Source organism: Hibiscus syriacus, unplaced genomic scaffold (genome assembly GCF_006381635.1).
Source record: "Hibiscus syriacus cultivar Baekdansim isolate YM2019G1 unplaced genomic scaffold, ASM638163v2 tig00110599_pilon, whole genome shotgun sequence".
Classification (NCBI taxonomy): Eukaryota; Viridiplantae; Streptophyta; class Magnoliopsida; order Malvales; family Malvaceae; genus Hibiscus; species Hibiscus syriacus.
This window is the reverse complement of record NW_024062796.1, coordinates 274,132-289,341: the sequence shown is the minus strand read 5'-3', so window position 1 is coordinate 289,341 and position 15,210 is coordinate 274,132. Positions and strand designations below refer to the sequence as shown.

General features: G+C 35.9%; 4 protein-coding genes and 1 pseudogene across 4 annotated transcripts; 3 read left to right on the top strand and 2 right to left on the bottom strand.

Moving 5' to 3' along the window:
* Window positions 1–281: 281 nt before the first annotated feature.
* LOC120134820 lies at window positions 282–1,280 on the top strand. The gene is made up of 2 exons (XM_039151211.1): window positions 282–565; window positions 599–1,280. The coding sequence occupies exons 1-2, from the start codon at window positions 306–308 to the stop codon at window positions 996–998; spliced, it is 660 nt and encodes a 219-aa protein (XP_039007142.1). The 5' UTR covers window positions 282–305; the 3' UTR covers window positions 999–1,280.
* On the top strand, window positions 1,143–4,222 carry LOC120134819 (annotated as a pseudogene).
* A 327-nt stretch (window positions 4,223–4,549) lies between these two features.
* Window positions 4,550–5,337, bottom strand: LOC120134815 (probable histone-arginine methyltransferase 1.4). Its single transcript, XM_039151208.1, has 4 exons — window positions 5,281–5,337; window positions 5,028–5,200; window positions 4,794–4,945; window positions 4,550–4,674 (listed from the first exon to the last, which is right to left on the bottom strand). Exons 2-4 carry the CDS (start codon window positions 5,107–5,109, stop codon window positions 4,591–4,593), a joined length of 318 nt encoding a protein of 105 aa, XP_039007139.1. The 5' UTR covers window positions 5,110–5,200; window positions 5,281–5,337; the 3' UTR covers window positions 4,550–4,590.
* Window positions 5,338–7,221: 1,884 nt separating this feature from the next.
* On the bottom strand, window positions 7,222–8,185 carry LOC120134806 (protein SRC2-like). Its single transcript, XM_039151203.1, has one exon. The coding sequence runs from the start codon at window positions 8,131–8,133 to the stop codon at window positions 7,255–7,257; it is 879 nt and encodes a 292-aa protein (XP_039007134.1). The 5' UTR covers window positions 8,134–8,185; the 3' UTR covers window positions 7,222–7,254.
* A 6,150-nt stretch (window positions 8,186–14,335) lies between these two features.
* On the top strand, window positions 14,336–14,780 carry LOC120134818 (nuclear transcription factor Y subunit B-3-like). Its single transcript, XM_039151210.1, has one exon. The coding sequence runs from the start codon at window positions 14,351–14,353 to the stop codon at window positions 14,777–14,779; it is 429 nt and encodes a 142-aa protein (XP_039007141.1). The 5' UTR covers window positions 14,336–14,350; the 3' UTR covers window position 14,780.
* Window positions 14,781–15,210: the final 430 nt, after the last annotated feature.

Below are 15,210 nucleotides of genomic sequence, written 5' to 3'. Positions count from 1 at the left end.
ATATAACACTCTTTGCACTTCCCATACCGAAAAGACAACCTAAAACCCTACCAGTCTCCAACTAAAACACAAACATAAACATCATCGAGACGGAACAAATCGCAAATATTTTTGTTTTTCTTTACTCCTTTATCTCGTTCACCAACCATTCCTTTTTTCTTCCTTTCTCTTTTCTCAAACAAACAAACAAGAGCTCATTTCCATGGACTCAAAGCCATCCATTGTCTCTGTTCCCGCAACAAAAGAGACCCCAACAGGTTCTTTACTCATCCGAGCTCCTTTAACCGTTGATTCTGACTCTGAATATGATTCCAACGCGCTCGAAACAGCGAGCACCGTCGGTGGTGGTAGTAGTAGTTTCAATAGTTTTGATGACTACAACAGTGAATTGGGTTTGTCTGAAAGAAGTGAGGGTTTTTTTGAGTGGTAATGAGGAGTTCGATAATGTTTCTGAAAGGGAGGGGCCTTTGGGTGAGGACCCAAGGAGGGAAATTTCGTTGGGGGGTGGGGATGGTGGTGGGGTTAGTCAAAGTTACAAAATTTATGTCGATGATGATGATGAGGAGGAGGAGGAGGAGGATGGGGATGTTGGTTTGGTGGATGGTTCTAAGTCAAACCGGGTTGTTGTTCCTATTGCTCAGTTGTCGATGGATGATGAAGTGTCTGATGAAATGTCGAGTGTGGATGAAACGGTGGCCGGAGTTGAAGAGGGTGAGTTCTCTGGTGTGGTTAAGGTTGCTGGTGGTGTTGAAAGTTCACCTAGATTAAAGGTGGCTTCGGGGGTTGAAGACGAGGAGGTGTTGGAGGATTTTGTAGGTGAAGATAAGGGGTCTGATTTTGAAGTGTTTGATGAAATGTCGAGTGAGGATGAAACGGTGGGCGGAGTTGAAGATGGTGGGTTCTCTGGTGTGGTTAACGTTGCTGGTAGTGTTGAAAGTTCACCTAGATTAAAGGTGGCCTCGGGGTTGAAGACGAGGAGGTGTTGGAGGATTTTGTAGGTGAAGATAAGGGGTCTGGTTTGGAAAGGACCCAAAAAGATGTATTGGTTGAAATTTCCAAATTGGAAGAGGATGATAAGCCTTCTGCTGATTCAAGCACTGAAACGGAAAATCCGGGTGAGGAGACGGTCGAATCGCAAGGTGATGGTTTGGAGGAAAATGGTTCTGTTATGGTCAATGGTCCCAATCTTGATTCTCAACCTGTGGTTATCTCAGAGGTTGAAAAGGGTGGTTTGGAGAATTTTGGAGGTGAAGATAACGGGCCTAATTTGGAAGGGATCCGAAAAGATGTATCGGTTGAAATTTCCAGATTAGATGATGATGTTAAGCCTTCTGCTGATACAAGCATTGCACCAGAAAATCCGGGTGTGGAGAGGGTCGAATCGAAGTATGGAAACGGTCATGAGATAGAGGGAATGGTTCTGTTATGGTGGAATCTGTTGACAAGGTTGTGTCTGATATGAAAGAATCAAGTGACATCGACTCCATTGAAGTTTCAGCGCCAGTATCAATTATAGACCAGGTATTAAACTAGGAGAAGAAGATATAGCTAAGCATGTTGCAGAGAAAGGTTTCCTTTCTGATGATGATGTTGTGGAGCTGATTTTTGGGAGCTCTGAAACAATCAATCACGTAGTGAATGAGGTAGATTCGGGGGATCAGTTAGAGACGGAGAGTCATCAGATTGTCGTAGACTCTGATGAAGAAGCTGAAGCTGAGAGGGAATATGAAGCTAAAGAGCTACAAGATTCTGCTGCATTGACTGCTCTTTTGAAAGCTGCAGCAAGTGATGAAGAAGCGGAAGTTGAGAGGGAATATCAAGCGGAAGAGCTACTTAGTTCTGCTGCATTGGCTGCTCTTTTGAAGGCTGCAGCCAGTGGCGAATCAGATAGTGTTGGCCTCACAATCACTTCTCGTGATGGCTCTAGAGTGTTTCCTCTTGGCCAACCCGCTCATTCAGGTTCTTCATTGCATTCTTCGAAAGTTGCTCCACCATCAAATACGGTTGACAGTGCATTGAAGGACAAGGTAAGTGATGAAGATAAGCGGAGGTTTGAAAAGTTGCAACTAATAAGAGTGAAGTTCTTGAGACTTGTACAGAGACTAGGCCATTCTCACTCTGATCCAATGGTGGCACAGGTGCTGTACCGACTGGTCCTTGCTTCAGGTAGTCTTTTCAGTCAAGAATTCACCCTTGAATCCGCAAAAGAGCGGCAATGCAGCTTGAAGCAGAAGGTAAGGATGACTTGGACTTTTCTTTGAACATTTTGGTTCTTGGAAAAACTGGAGTGGGGAAGAGTGCAAGCGTTAATTCCATTTTGTGTGAGCAAAAATCCAGAATTGATGCTTTTCGGCCGGCAACAACAGCTGTGAAGGAGATTGTTGGAACAGTTAATGGAGTTAAGATGAGAATCTTTGATACACCTGGTCTTCGGTCACCTGTGACAGAAGAAGCTACCAATCGCAAACTATTAGCATCGGTGAAGAGGTTCGTAAGGAAGTTCCCACCCGATGTTGTTCTCTATGTTGATCGATTAGACATGCATGACAAAGATCTTACTGATGTTCTATTACTGAAGTGTCTTACTGATTCTCTTGGTTCATCAATATGGCAAAATGCCATTGTAACTCTCACTCATGCTGCATCTGCTTCTCCAGAGGGGCCGTTTGGGGAACCCTTAAGCTTTGAGGTTTTTGTTGCTCAAAGGTCCCATGTGATTCATCAAGCTATCAGCCAAGCAGTTGGTGATCTGCATCTAATGAATCCGAGTATGACGCATCCTGTGGCTCTTGTTGAGAACCATCCATCAGGTCAGATAGATGGTAATGGAGAAACATTGCTTCCGAATGGTCAAAGTTGGAGGTCACAGTTTCTACTCTTGTGCTATTCAGTGAAGATCTTATCTGAAGCAAGTTCTCTGTTAAAACCTCGAGAACATTTTGATCACCAGAAGCTTTTTGGCTTCCGACATCATTTCCCACCTCTCCCTTACCTACTGTCTTCACTGCTGCAATCCCGTCCTCATCCGAAACTACCTAGCAATGATGGGAGTGAGGGTGTTGACTTGGATACTGAGTTGAGAGACTCTACATATTCTGATGAAGATGATAATGATGAATATGACCAGCTTCCACCATTCAAGCCTTTAAAGAGATTTCAGGTCGATAAACTTAGCCATGAGCAGAGAAAAGCTTACTACGAGGAGTACGATTATCGTGTTAAGCTACTTCAAAAGAAACAATGGAGAGAGGAGATGAAAAGAATGAGGGAAATTAACAAGAATAGGAAAGATGGTGATAATAATGGTTTTGTCGGAGATGATGGACACGCGGAAGAAGGCCATCCAGATACTATACAGGTCCCTTTGCCTGACATGGTCCTCCCTCCTTCGTTTGATGGAGACAACCCCACTTACCGGTACCGGTTTTTGGGTTCTACTTCGCAGCTTCTCATCAGGCCAGTTTTGGATCCACAGGCTTGGGATCATGATATCGGGTATGACGGTGTTAGCCTTGAAAGAAGTCTTGCTATAGTTGGTTATTTCCCTGGTTCATTTGCTGTTCAAATCACAAAGGATAAAAGAGAATTCAACATCCATTTGGATTCCGCGGTCTGTGCAAAACATGGAGAGAATGGGTCAACAATGGTAGGATTTGACATCCAAACTATCGGAAAACAGCTTGCTTACATCGTCAGGGGTGAAACAAAATTCAGAAATTTCGAAGCAAACCGAACGACTGTTGGTTTTTCGGTTACTTTCCTGGATGAAAATATGGCTACTGGACTTAAGATCGAGGATCACATTGCGATAGGAAAACACTTGCTTTTGGTCGGAAGTGCGGGGTCTATGAGTTCCCAAGGCAATACAGCATATGGAGCTAACATTGAAATCCGGCTAAAGGATGAGGATTTTCCTGTTGAGCAAAATCAGAGCACGTTCGGATTGTCTTTGGTGAAATGGAAGCGAGATCTAGGTCTAATGGCCAACTTACAGTCACAGTTCTCTATTGGACGTGGTTCTTCGATGGTGGTTCGTGTCGGATTGAACAACAAGCGGAGTGGACAAATCAGTATCAAAACAAGCAGCTCGGATCAATTACATATAGCATTGGTTTCTCTTATTCCAATTGCAGCCTCCATCATTCAGATGGGTCTATCCTGGTTCTGATTTTAAAAAGTTCTGCATATTAGTATTTTCATTATAGTGGGATGTTCTGAGCTGAAACTTCAATAAAATTGAACCTATTTATTCAGTGGTGTTGAGCTACTTCATTCATTGTATAAATAACTATCCGCTAGCCAAGCAAACTCAAGCTCAACTTGAAATTCAAGGCTTATGGCTCAACATGAGCTTAGTCATGTCTCGTTTTAAAGTCTGGATTCTATTTGAGATAATCATCGAGTTTCTCAAAATTTACTGGAACATAATTTGATTATTAAAACTGGTTAAAATCATGATAAAAGTCATAGAAGATCCCAAACAATAATGATGATGAATCATGGCAGATTCTACTTTACAGGGATCAAAAGCCATATGCCTGCAGCCTGTTAGAATCTTTGTTGCCTTAAGTTCAACTATTTTTTCATCACTTACTGGAGTTGAGCTCCTGAATTTTCTAATGGCTGCTGCAGCAACTCAGGTTCCTCCAAGTCCTCGCTGTGGATCAGTATATCCTGTTAAAATGCAGACCAATTATTATTGGTTGATTCGTTTCAGAGCAGCAATGTTCGAGATGCATGCGATGCACTCCTGAAAACCATTAATCTCGGATGAGTCGGTAATAAGTGGATACCTGAGCTTGTAGTAGCTGATGCGGTCGCTGGTCTTGCACCATCGTGTAGGGTTGGGGCTGTGACATTCTGTAGTAAGGCTCCTTGAGGTCGAGTTTGCATGATGAGGTCTGAAGAATTCCTCCTTGTTCAACCCCAGGGCCCCACATTTTAGCTATAAGAATCGATACATACCTTCGTTAGAAGAAAAAACAAAAATCGCAAATTAAAATGCAGAAACCAAGCTCGAAACCAACCTGACATTGTTAGATATATGGTATAACTTTGAGCGTTATGAGCAATCATGTGAAGTCGGCCTGTAATTTCTTGCCCGGCCATTACGTAAATTGGCTGAGAAAGAACACATCGTATCTGGTGCCAGTGGGTTGTAGGAGCACCAGGGGCAGTGGTAAGCCATCTTTGCACAGAGCTGTTGGTAAAGCATTTCAACGGAAGTAAGATTTGAATGACAGCGTAAACTGATGAAAACGCAAAATTTGACGATATTACCTCCCATTAAACCAACAGGCCAACCCATGCACTCTAGTCCCGACAGATGCTACGAATTTCAATCCTCTTCCAGCTAAAAGACGAACAAAATGTTGACTACACGTTCAACTGATAATACGTAGTCCAGTATTCAGAGAAAGGAAGTCTAAATCAAACAGCTTTGATTAAGTTACCAAATATTGCATGATACAGAAAAATGGTGCTAATATCCCATGGATATTAAAGTCGACCTACAAAACAATGGTATATGACGCAAGGCAGCCTTGTCTAGTAAAATCGTAACATGGAAAACCGAAAGCTAAACAGAACTTTGATTCAAGGAATTCGCCATGGAATTTACTAGAAGAGTTAAATAGTTTATAAGAGGCACGAGTCAATGACTCGCTCATACCTTTACTTCATTGAAGTCGATTACATGGGACATTGGAGGAGACACCAATAATCTTGGATCAAAAGCATCCACCACAGGCTGATATGAAAGCAAAAGGCATTCCATTAAAATTTGAAAAATTAATGAAAATTAAACATTATGTACGGTTTTGAAAAAATTGAAAGTTTAGGTGTTAAAACAAACCAAAACTAATAGTTTAAATACTAAATGTATAGTTTACCCTTCAATTAATTACACTACACGTCCCTAATTTATAACCCTTGTTGTAAATTACTATCTAAACTTTTAAACATTCTACTATTATCCCCAAACTATGACACCAGTTCTAAAATTAGTCCTCAAACTCTTGAACATTCCGATTTATGAGCCTCGTTATATAATAATACCCAAATTTATATATATAATTATGAGTTCGAGTAGTATTATATAGTGATTTGAGTTCGAGTATATTATTTAGAGATAATCATAAGTTAGGCGAGGTTGAATTTTTTATCGACCTAACTTGAGCTTAGAGAGATTTTATCCAATTCAAAATCCGACTTGAATTTTAGAGTTAAAAATATGTATTATCTGACCATATACAAATATAAAAAATATCATTTTTATTTAATAAAATAGAGAGTTAATTGAAATGTATATATAATCAATTCGGCTTGAAAATATGTATCTTTCAAATGAACTTGATACAATCCGAAAATTATATATCATTTATCCGATTATGATTCGGTATGAATTTTTAGAGTATCATTTAGATCTAACCCGTCCTGATATAAAATAAAGATTTAATTAAATATAATAATTTTAAAAATATATATATTATTATCTTAGATCAAATCAAATCAAAATTTTTTCACCCTCCGTCTAACCTGACCTCATCTCACTCCCTTAAAAAATCTAATATGATCCTAACCTAATATTTTAAAAAAAATATCTAACCCTATCTAATCAAGTGAACTTCAGGTTAAATTACCTGCCGTATATTGCCCATCACTTCTCAAGAAAATGAAAGATACCAAACACTAGATTAAGTTGACGTGCTAATGAATAAAAAATAATTAAATTTTGAAAATTAAAAACTCTAATTATTACACACACACATATATATATATATATATATTTAATACCTGAATTTCATTGGAGGAGGAATATAAATTGATTATTTTAATACTAAAAAAATCAAATATTTGATATATCAAATATTTAGATTTCGTTTAAAATTAAATATTAAAACTTATAAATATTCGATAATAAACATTCTTATTGATAATAATGTCAAATAAATTTAATCAATATGATTTGATTTAATATTGTTCTAACTAATTATGTGCTAAATTAAATAAATTTCACTATATATCTAAATTATCAATTAATTTGTTTATGTCTTGGAATAAAATTAATTATAATTATATGATTGTATTAATTAAATTTTATTTTTATTTGATTTTGATTATAGTTTGAAAATCAAGTTACAATTGCAAACCCTAAAGAAGCTTAAAGACTTTATTCAACGAGAAATATTCTTAATTTACTTGAAAAAAACACAAAAGCTTAAAATAAAATGCATTAAAAATAATTATAAAAAATCAGAAATCACAGCCGCCATCGTAGCCTCCGTCAAAATCCGCCGCGTCGGAAACCATATCTCCGATCAACAATCCACCAACCGCGCCTCCAAGCAACCCAGCTCCCAATCCCAATCCAAACTTGCTATTCTTCTTCGGCGGTTGTTGAACGGGCGGGTACCCATATCCCCCGGGAGGAGGATACCCATACCCGGGCTGCTGCGGCGGCGGGTACCCATATCCCGGCTGTTGTGGAGGCGGGTAACCATACCCTGGCGGAGGAACTCCCTGCGGCGGATATCCACCATAACCAGCCGCCACATGAGGCGGCGGAGTATACCCGTACCCAGCATGGACCGGCGGCGGATAACCTTCGGGAACACTAGAACTCGACCCAGCCACCATATGTCCCGCCGGGTAAGCCGTAACGGGCTGATGATGATCACCGCCACCCTTGTTTTTATCCGCCTTGAAAGGCGCCGCCACCGCGTCTCCAAACCTGTAGGAAAAATCCAAACTCCCTTCGGCTCTACCCGAAGGCTTCCGCACCTGGAAGCTAACGAATTTCATCGAGACACCTTCGCCGGGTGAATCCAAAAGTTCCTGGACCGGAACGTTAACTTTTCCCAGCTCTTTGTCTCCCAATATACGCTCGCACATGATCTTAAACTTGACGTTCAAGCTATTCTTCTTGGCCAACGACTCATCGACGGTGAACTTGACGGGGAAATTCCAGTGGGGATTCTTACCGCAATCTTTGTGGACCGGAGTTCTCGTCTTCTGCTTCGACGGACTCCCTTTGAGTGATATGATGCAGTAAACGTCCATCTTGTCGATCAGATTGACGTTTTTGAGACCTTTGGCGGAGATTACGTTGATTTCTAGGGTTCTATGCGCCATTGCTGCAGAGAGAAAGGAAGAGACAATTTTGCTTTGGAGAAGAAAGTAGGCAAAGCGACAAGTCTTTTATCTGTTTGAGAATGCTTTACGTCAACGCTTTGGAGTTAACCGTAGTTTGTGAATTGTTAACCATGGTTAATCAATCTTACTTTCAAAGGAATCTCCCATGGAATATGGAATGGTCAAATTTATTTGGAAAAAAATAGATAAGAGGTCCTTGTACTTTAAAAAAATTAATGTATTTTTCATATTATTTTTCTTTCAACTTTCAACTAAGAAAATAAATTTAATATGACCATTTAATTAACAGTTTTCATCGTTGATTGTTACGTTAATGATGTAACAGTTTATTTTGCTGACGTGGTAGTCCATGGTGCTGACATGACAATCCATCTGTCATGTTTGAGTTACCAATTTAGTACATCTATCATGTCATCCGTCACGCTATCAACCACTGTAAACTACTATATTAGCACCATGAACCACAACATCAACATCGTGAACTGTCATGTTATCACCGTAACGATTAACGACAAAAAATGTTGATCAAAGGGTTGCATTAGTTTAGATACTAACATTTAATTTTGTTTCATTTTACTACCTCCGTTAAAAGCTTAACATTAAGTTGAAAAAAATTTAAAAGTTTAGATACTAAGACGGACCAAAACTGATAGTTTAGATACTAAACATGTTAAGTTTTTAAGAACGGGATAATAAAATGAAACAAAAATTAAACGTTAGGTATCATTTCAGAAGAATTTTTTTTTGAAATTTTAAGTACTAAAATGAATCAAAACTGATAATTTAGATACTAGATGCGTAGTTTACTCTAAAATCAAACAATAGTGATATCTCCTATAGTTTATCCTATAATAAAAATCTTACTTTAAAAAACTTTTAAATTAAATCTGCGTATTTATGATACAAAATCCAGAAAAAAAACAATGAATAATTGCCTAATATCTACATTAAGAAACATCAAAATTTTCCATGTTTAAATTAAATTAAAAGATAAATTTGTAGAAAAAAAATCGTTAAAGGCAATTTTGAAAATTGTTTTCTGAAATAATTTTATTTAAATAATAAAAAAAGGGATATAATTTCTCTAAATAAATTTTTATGAATTTGAATTATGATCAGATTTTATCCATCAAATTTGAAATTTTACTTAAGGTGCATGTTATATGAAACACAACTTGGTATTTCTTTTTCTTTTTTTATATAATGTATATGATTTAAAACATTTTCTTATGCTAAAATTTTGGATTTTAATTTCTCTATTATAATTTAACGTAATTTGATTCTTGTTTTTATGATGTTTGTAGTAGATCTGAATTGATAAAATTGATAATTATTATCATTAAAATAATATGAAAGTAATTCAAATAATATGGGTTGGTTTAAGTGATAAATAACTTGAAATACCTTAAGTAAGATATCGAGTTCGAGTCAGTGTGCATGTAAAAAATCTCTGCTGGAAGATTCACTCATTAAAATCAGGTGTACGATGCAGGTCGAACCGAATTAATTAAGATGAAGTCTTAGAGTCCGGAAGGTGAAAATAAAGATAATTCAAACTTTTTCCATCACATCAATTTTTTGGTTGACAACATAATTATCAATTAACAAGTATTATCATTAACACTTCAACAATGACATTAACGATGTTATCTATTAATAAATTCTAATGACAATATTATAAAATAAATGATCGAAATATACTAAATTGAAGTAAATTATTATATCTTGAATTTCAACATGATAGAGGGGCTTAAACCATAATTAGACCCTTACTGAATATTTTTTTTCACTTGGCACGATCGAGGATGATCGAAGTTGCACGAACCAAACAATCTCTTAGGTTCGAGCATAAAAAATATGAGCATTCAATGTCAAATGATTACGAAATATAAAAAATAATGATCGAAATTGTTTCTATAACAATGCTTAATAAAAATTTGATTGTTTAGATTAATTAATTGAGATTCTTGTACAAGTAGACATAAAAATTCATTTCTTACAAAAAAGAAGTCTTTTGGAGTTCTTTTTATGGACAAGTCAGCTCAACCCAAGTTGTCATGTTGGGTTTGCTTTGACTTTTTCTAATGCAGGACCAGGTCAACCAAAGATGTAGTAAATCTATTGAACTTGTACCTTAACTTTTTGAGTAAGCATACTAATGAAGACCAAGTTGGTTGATTTGGCATGTCCATTCGCTCTAGATATGGGCTCGACTTCCACGGTGTAAGGAGTGTTACCGTCTTTCCCCTATATCGAATTCTGCTTTTCTTTCTTCGACTCAAAGAACTTATATCTATCGTTTTTCAATTGAGACAATAACTGATTAGACCTTCGATATTCGATAATCATATCGAATTTTAATTAAATTTAGTAGGCATAATTAACGACGTCATTACAGAATTGTGGGGGATAAGACAAGGCCTCCTGTTAGCTAAATCCATGTGTGTAACCAACTTGATCGTGGAACTCGACGCCAAATGGGTCGTGGAAGCGGTGAACGGAGGAAACACGGAGGAGGAGTCGGAAGATATCTTAATAAACGACTACCGAGAACTCATGCAAGGAGGTTGGGTTAGCGAAATCAGACACACATGGCGCGAGGAAAACAAGTGCGCCGATCGCCTAACAACTTTGGCCACTACTCAGACGGGAAAAATAACTACTCTAAAGAATCCTTCAGACGAGGTCAGCCACCTCTTGAGGCCGACAAAAGAGGCGTTAGTGCTCTAAGGGTGTAGGTGTTGTTTTGCTTGCCCCTTTCCTTGATGTACAAAAAAAAAAATTTAGTGTTAAATCATATTAAATCTCAATTAGTTTTAATGTTATATAAAAATGTTTGAATTTTACTCTCTTTGGGTCCCATATTTTCCCATTTTTCATTTTTCTTATCCAATAGCTGGCATCACACCCTCTAACCAAAACAGTCATCCAACGGCTCGTGTTCGTTTAGCCGAAAGTTAAACGTTTGTCTTTTAGAAGCCTCTCTATGGGCATCTAAAACATGACAAGACACAATCAGATAATGACAAATGGCGAAACATCAAAGCTTATCCTTTACAATAATGCAATATCTGCCAACTTAATATTATTGTATTTTCTTGTCAGGTAGCTACTTTATTCATAAAACTTTAAAGGGTAAACTACATAATTGTGTCATTAATGTTTATGTACATTTCCTTTTTGACCACTAAAGTTTGCAAAGTTACATTAAAATCATTAACGTTATGTAACAAAATGATCACTTCACTGTTAGTCTCATTAATTTGATGACGTGGAATATTAAAAAAATGATAGTATCTAATTTGACCAATGAATTATTGTTAAAACGAATTGTACAAAACGTACAAAGTAGCCAGTCTTCCTTAAGTGAGTGATGAACTCATAAAATCAGGGAATTATGATATAGAGATATAAAGAGAGAATTACGTATAAAAAGTTGATCTTGTTAGAAGGACAACTATTTCAAGTATAAATCGTAAAACGAATATAAACATGTTATAAAATATGTTGATATTTCAAGAGAATGTAGATAATCTCACATCCTTCGTGTAAACTTCTAACTTTGATTTACAATCGATAAGTAGGCCTGCCGGAGTAAAATGAAAAGGTGGCACAAATCTAGGCGTGAAAGTTTAAATTGTGTAAATATAATAGGCTAATTTGTTTAATTCACGAATGTTAATTTTTTTTTATATAAATTCGCTAGTTTTATTAAAAATATTCAAAATTACAATGAATATTTAGAAGCATAATCGTAAACTTAAAATATAATTATGACATTTTTCTATTATCATTCAGATAAAAACTAACCACCTAAATCACATAAGAACTAAAGAAGAAAAATGTAAAAAAAGAACTAACCAAAAAACTCGAATAAAATAAAGATACGAACAAATCTGACTGCATCGGTAAACGAACCACAAAAAGGGATGAAACTACTGAAAGACCACTAACAAATCGTAAATCAGAGTAAAGCGACGTGAGAAAAATATCCACGAACGCAAAACGTGTATCCAAATCAATCTGATGGTCCAAAACAAAGAAGGTCATCATGATAACAAATAAGCACTATCTTGATCAATAGTGGAGATGTCAAATCCAACCCTGAGAAAAAAAGATAAACAAAAACAACAACAACAAATCGTAGCTACCAAAAGGCATAAAAACACATGTCACAAAGACATAGATAAACGTGTCATAAATATAGAGAACATGTCACAAAAATATAATTATTTTTATTAAAATAATAATAATTAAGTGACAGTAACCAACATTAAAATCGGTAACGCTATTGGTTAAATTAAATTAAAAAATTTAACTAATCAATAAAATTAACCTAAATTGTAAAGAAAAAGAAGAAGAAGGACGAAAGCAGTTACGAATGTTAAAATTTAACCTCTAACTTTTCTCAGTAACTTTTTTTTTTCAATAAAGCAAGTGTTTGGTTGAATCCACTCCGACCATATACAATTAGTATAAGGGCATTGTTTTGAACTTTTTTGCTAACCATATGCTTACCCCTTTGCTCATTGGCTGAACATTAAAGCTTACAAAACTATGATTGTAGTGTCCCTATTTGTTTATTAGAAATTGCCTTATTGGTCCTCCTAGCATCCAATATTACCAATGTTGCATTCCAATGAACTAACACATGGTTGGCTTGGTCAATTTACACAAAAATATTATATGCATGGTCTAGTTCTTGTTTTAGTCACTATACTATACTAAAACTTTGACATTAGTCCCTATAGTTTGGTATAATTTGATATATCTACTTGTACAATATTATTAAAATGATAATATCGTTGTGTAAAAAATTCTAACCTTACGTCATAAATCCCAAGCATAAAACCTAAAACCTTAAATATACAAAATATCTGACACTAAAATATACAATAATGTATAACTTAAAGTTTACACAAGCTGTGTATCGTATTTAACAATATTATCTCGGATTAGATGAGATTTGTAAAATAAAATGATGAATATTTTTCGAATAGAAATAAATAGACTAACTTTCTAGGTTTGTATGAAGTAAAACTATGAAACCCATAATTAGATCACCAAATTACTCTAAATTAAGGTAGATAGATAAAATACCAAATTTTAGCATAGTAGAGGGATTAAAACCTGAATTAAACCCACATTTATTTTTACAATAGTTTTGAGCTGGTAGACATGGTCCCAACCATTGATGTCGACCAGGTTAGTGTCAGCACATGTCACATCGATATTGAGAAAGACATTATATATATTTTCTATCTCTTTAAGTTTATCTACATTGATAAATTACAATTTTTATCACTCAGCTTTCTACTCATTCCTATTTTGGTTACTAAAATTTTAAAAAATGTATATCACTCAATAAACTTTTGATTTATTCTTATTTTAGTCAAAAAAAAAATTAGCTAACCCTTATTCGCATATGTAATGGGATCAGGGAGATGTAGGATAGTAGGTTACCTCCAACGTCAGGTTGAGAGCAACTTCCGTAGGAGACCTCTAAATTATTTTAGTCAATTTGTATTAAATCATAAATAGAAGGGTGACACAACTACCATATATGATAACGTGGAATAATTTTTGACGACATGACATCCATATGTCATCTACATCATTTTTTATTTTTAATTATTTTATTTTATATTCTTTCTGCAAAGATAAAAAGTTCTACAATTCATCCATATCTTAAGTTGGGGTTATAATTTTCGTTTTCTGGCGTCTTCTTCGACTACTCTATATCAAACTTGACTCATCCTCAAACTCAAAACTCATGAAATCATAAACCATTCTTATCTCTGATATCTATTGTCCTATCAACGTGGAATCAATATAGACAACCTTTTTTTTCTTTTTTAACTCCACATCGTTGGAATTTGAAAGAGAATACTTTATTATCTAGAAATAAAAAAAATTCGAGATTAAGATTTTTTTCACACAGAAAGAGAGAAAGTTTGAGTCATTTTATTATCTTTAAAAGAAAAATATCCACTCATAATTCTATTAAGTATTTAATGACCGATTGATCGAAATAGAAGAAAATTAAAAATTTAATGAGTAAATCAATAAGAATATGAAGAAAGTTGAGTGATGAATTTTATAATTAACCTCATATATATATATATATATATATATGCTTTGTTTAAGTATTTATTAATTCGGTAATCGAAGATTACAGAACTAACCCCTTTCCACCATGGCCGAGGATGCTGGAGCTAGTGGTTCAAATAACGATGGTGGCGGCAGTAGCAGCAACATCATCAAGGAACAAGACAGGCTACTCCCCATAGCCAACGTCGGTCGGATAATGAAACAAATCCTGCCACCAAATGCCAAAATATCGAAAGAGGCCAAAGAAACCATGCAGGAATGCGTCTCCGAGTTCATTAGCTTCGTCACCGGCGAAGCATCCGACAAGTGCAAAACAGAACGGCGCAAGACTGTCAACGGTGACGATGTTTGCTGGGCTCTGGCGACGCTTGGCTTCGACGACTACGCGGAGCCACTGAAAAGGTATCTGTTTAAATATCGAGAGTTCGAAGGAGATAAAGTAGCAGCAAATCAAGGCCAGGGCATTGTTGATCACGACAACAACATTGAAGACTCCAATCTGGATAGGTATTAATTAAACGACATAGCTTTTTTTTGTCTTTTTTGTTGTTGTTGCTAGATCTAACCATGACCTCTACTGAGGTTGCTTCAATTTCTTGTATGGGATTGGTTCCGACCTTTTTTTCCAATCTTCAGTTGTTGGTGCAATTTGTTCTTAGCTCGTATAATCTCACTAGTATCAGCATAACAGGTCTATAGCGACGTTTTTGTACTCCACTAAAAGCAAGTGGAGAATCGTTACTAACATCGTCTGTTTAAGTAATGTCGCAAAATATAGCGTTGCTTAAGTGGGTATTTAGCGACAATTCTTTCATCTACGAATATCCTCCATATCTGTCATACATATGGAAAATTGGCGACATTTTTCTTTAGAAACGTCGCATGTCGCTGAATACAAGGAAGCTATATAGATTACACATATGTTGTTTATATTGGTATTCATAT

Bases quoted from the DNA above. Each gene is read 5' to 3' on its own strand.
- LOC120134820 (XM_039151211.1), top strand. From the start codon at position 306: ATGATTCCAACGCGCTCGAAACAGCGAGCACCGTCGGTGGTGGTAGTA. The intron at 566-598 runs GGAGGAGGAGGA...TGTTGGTTTGGT, and splicing joins GTCGATGATGATGATGAGGA to GGATGGTTCTAAGTCAAACC.
- LOC120134815 (XM_039151208.1), bottom strand. From the start codon at position 5,109: ATGGCCGGGCAAGAAATTACAGGCCGACTTCACATGATTGCTCATAAC. The intron at 4,946-5,027 runs GTTGGTTTCGAG...CGATTCTTATAG, and splicing joins CATATATCTAACAATGTCAG to CTAAAATGTGGGGCCCTGGG. The intron at 4,675-4,793 runs GTATCCACTTAT...GCATTTTAACAG, and splicing joins ATCAGCTACTACAAGCTCAG to GATATACTGATCCACAGCGA.
- LOC120134806 (XM_039151203.1), bottom strand. From the start codon at position 8,133: ATGGCGCATAGAACCCTAGAAATCAACGTAATCTCCGCCAAAGGTCTC.
- LOC120134818 (XM_039151210.1), top strand. From the start codon at position 14,351: ATGGCCGAGGATGCTGGAGCTAGTGGTTCAAATAACGATGGTGGCGGC.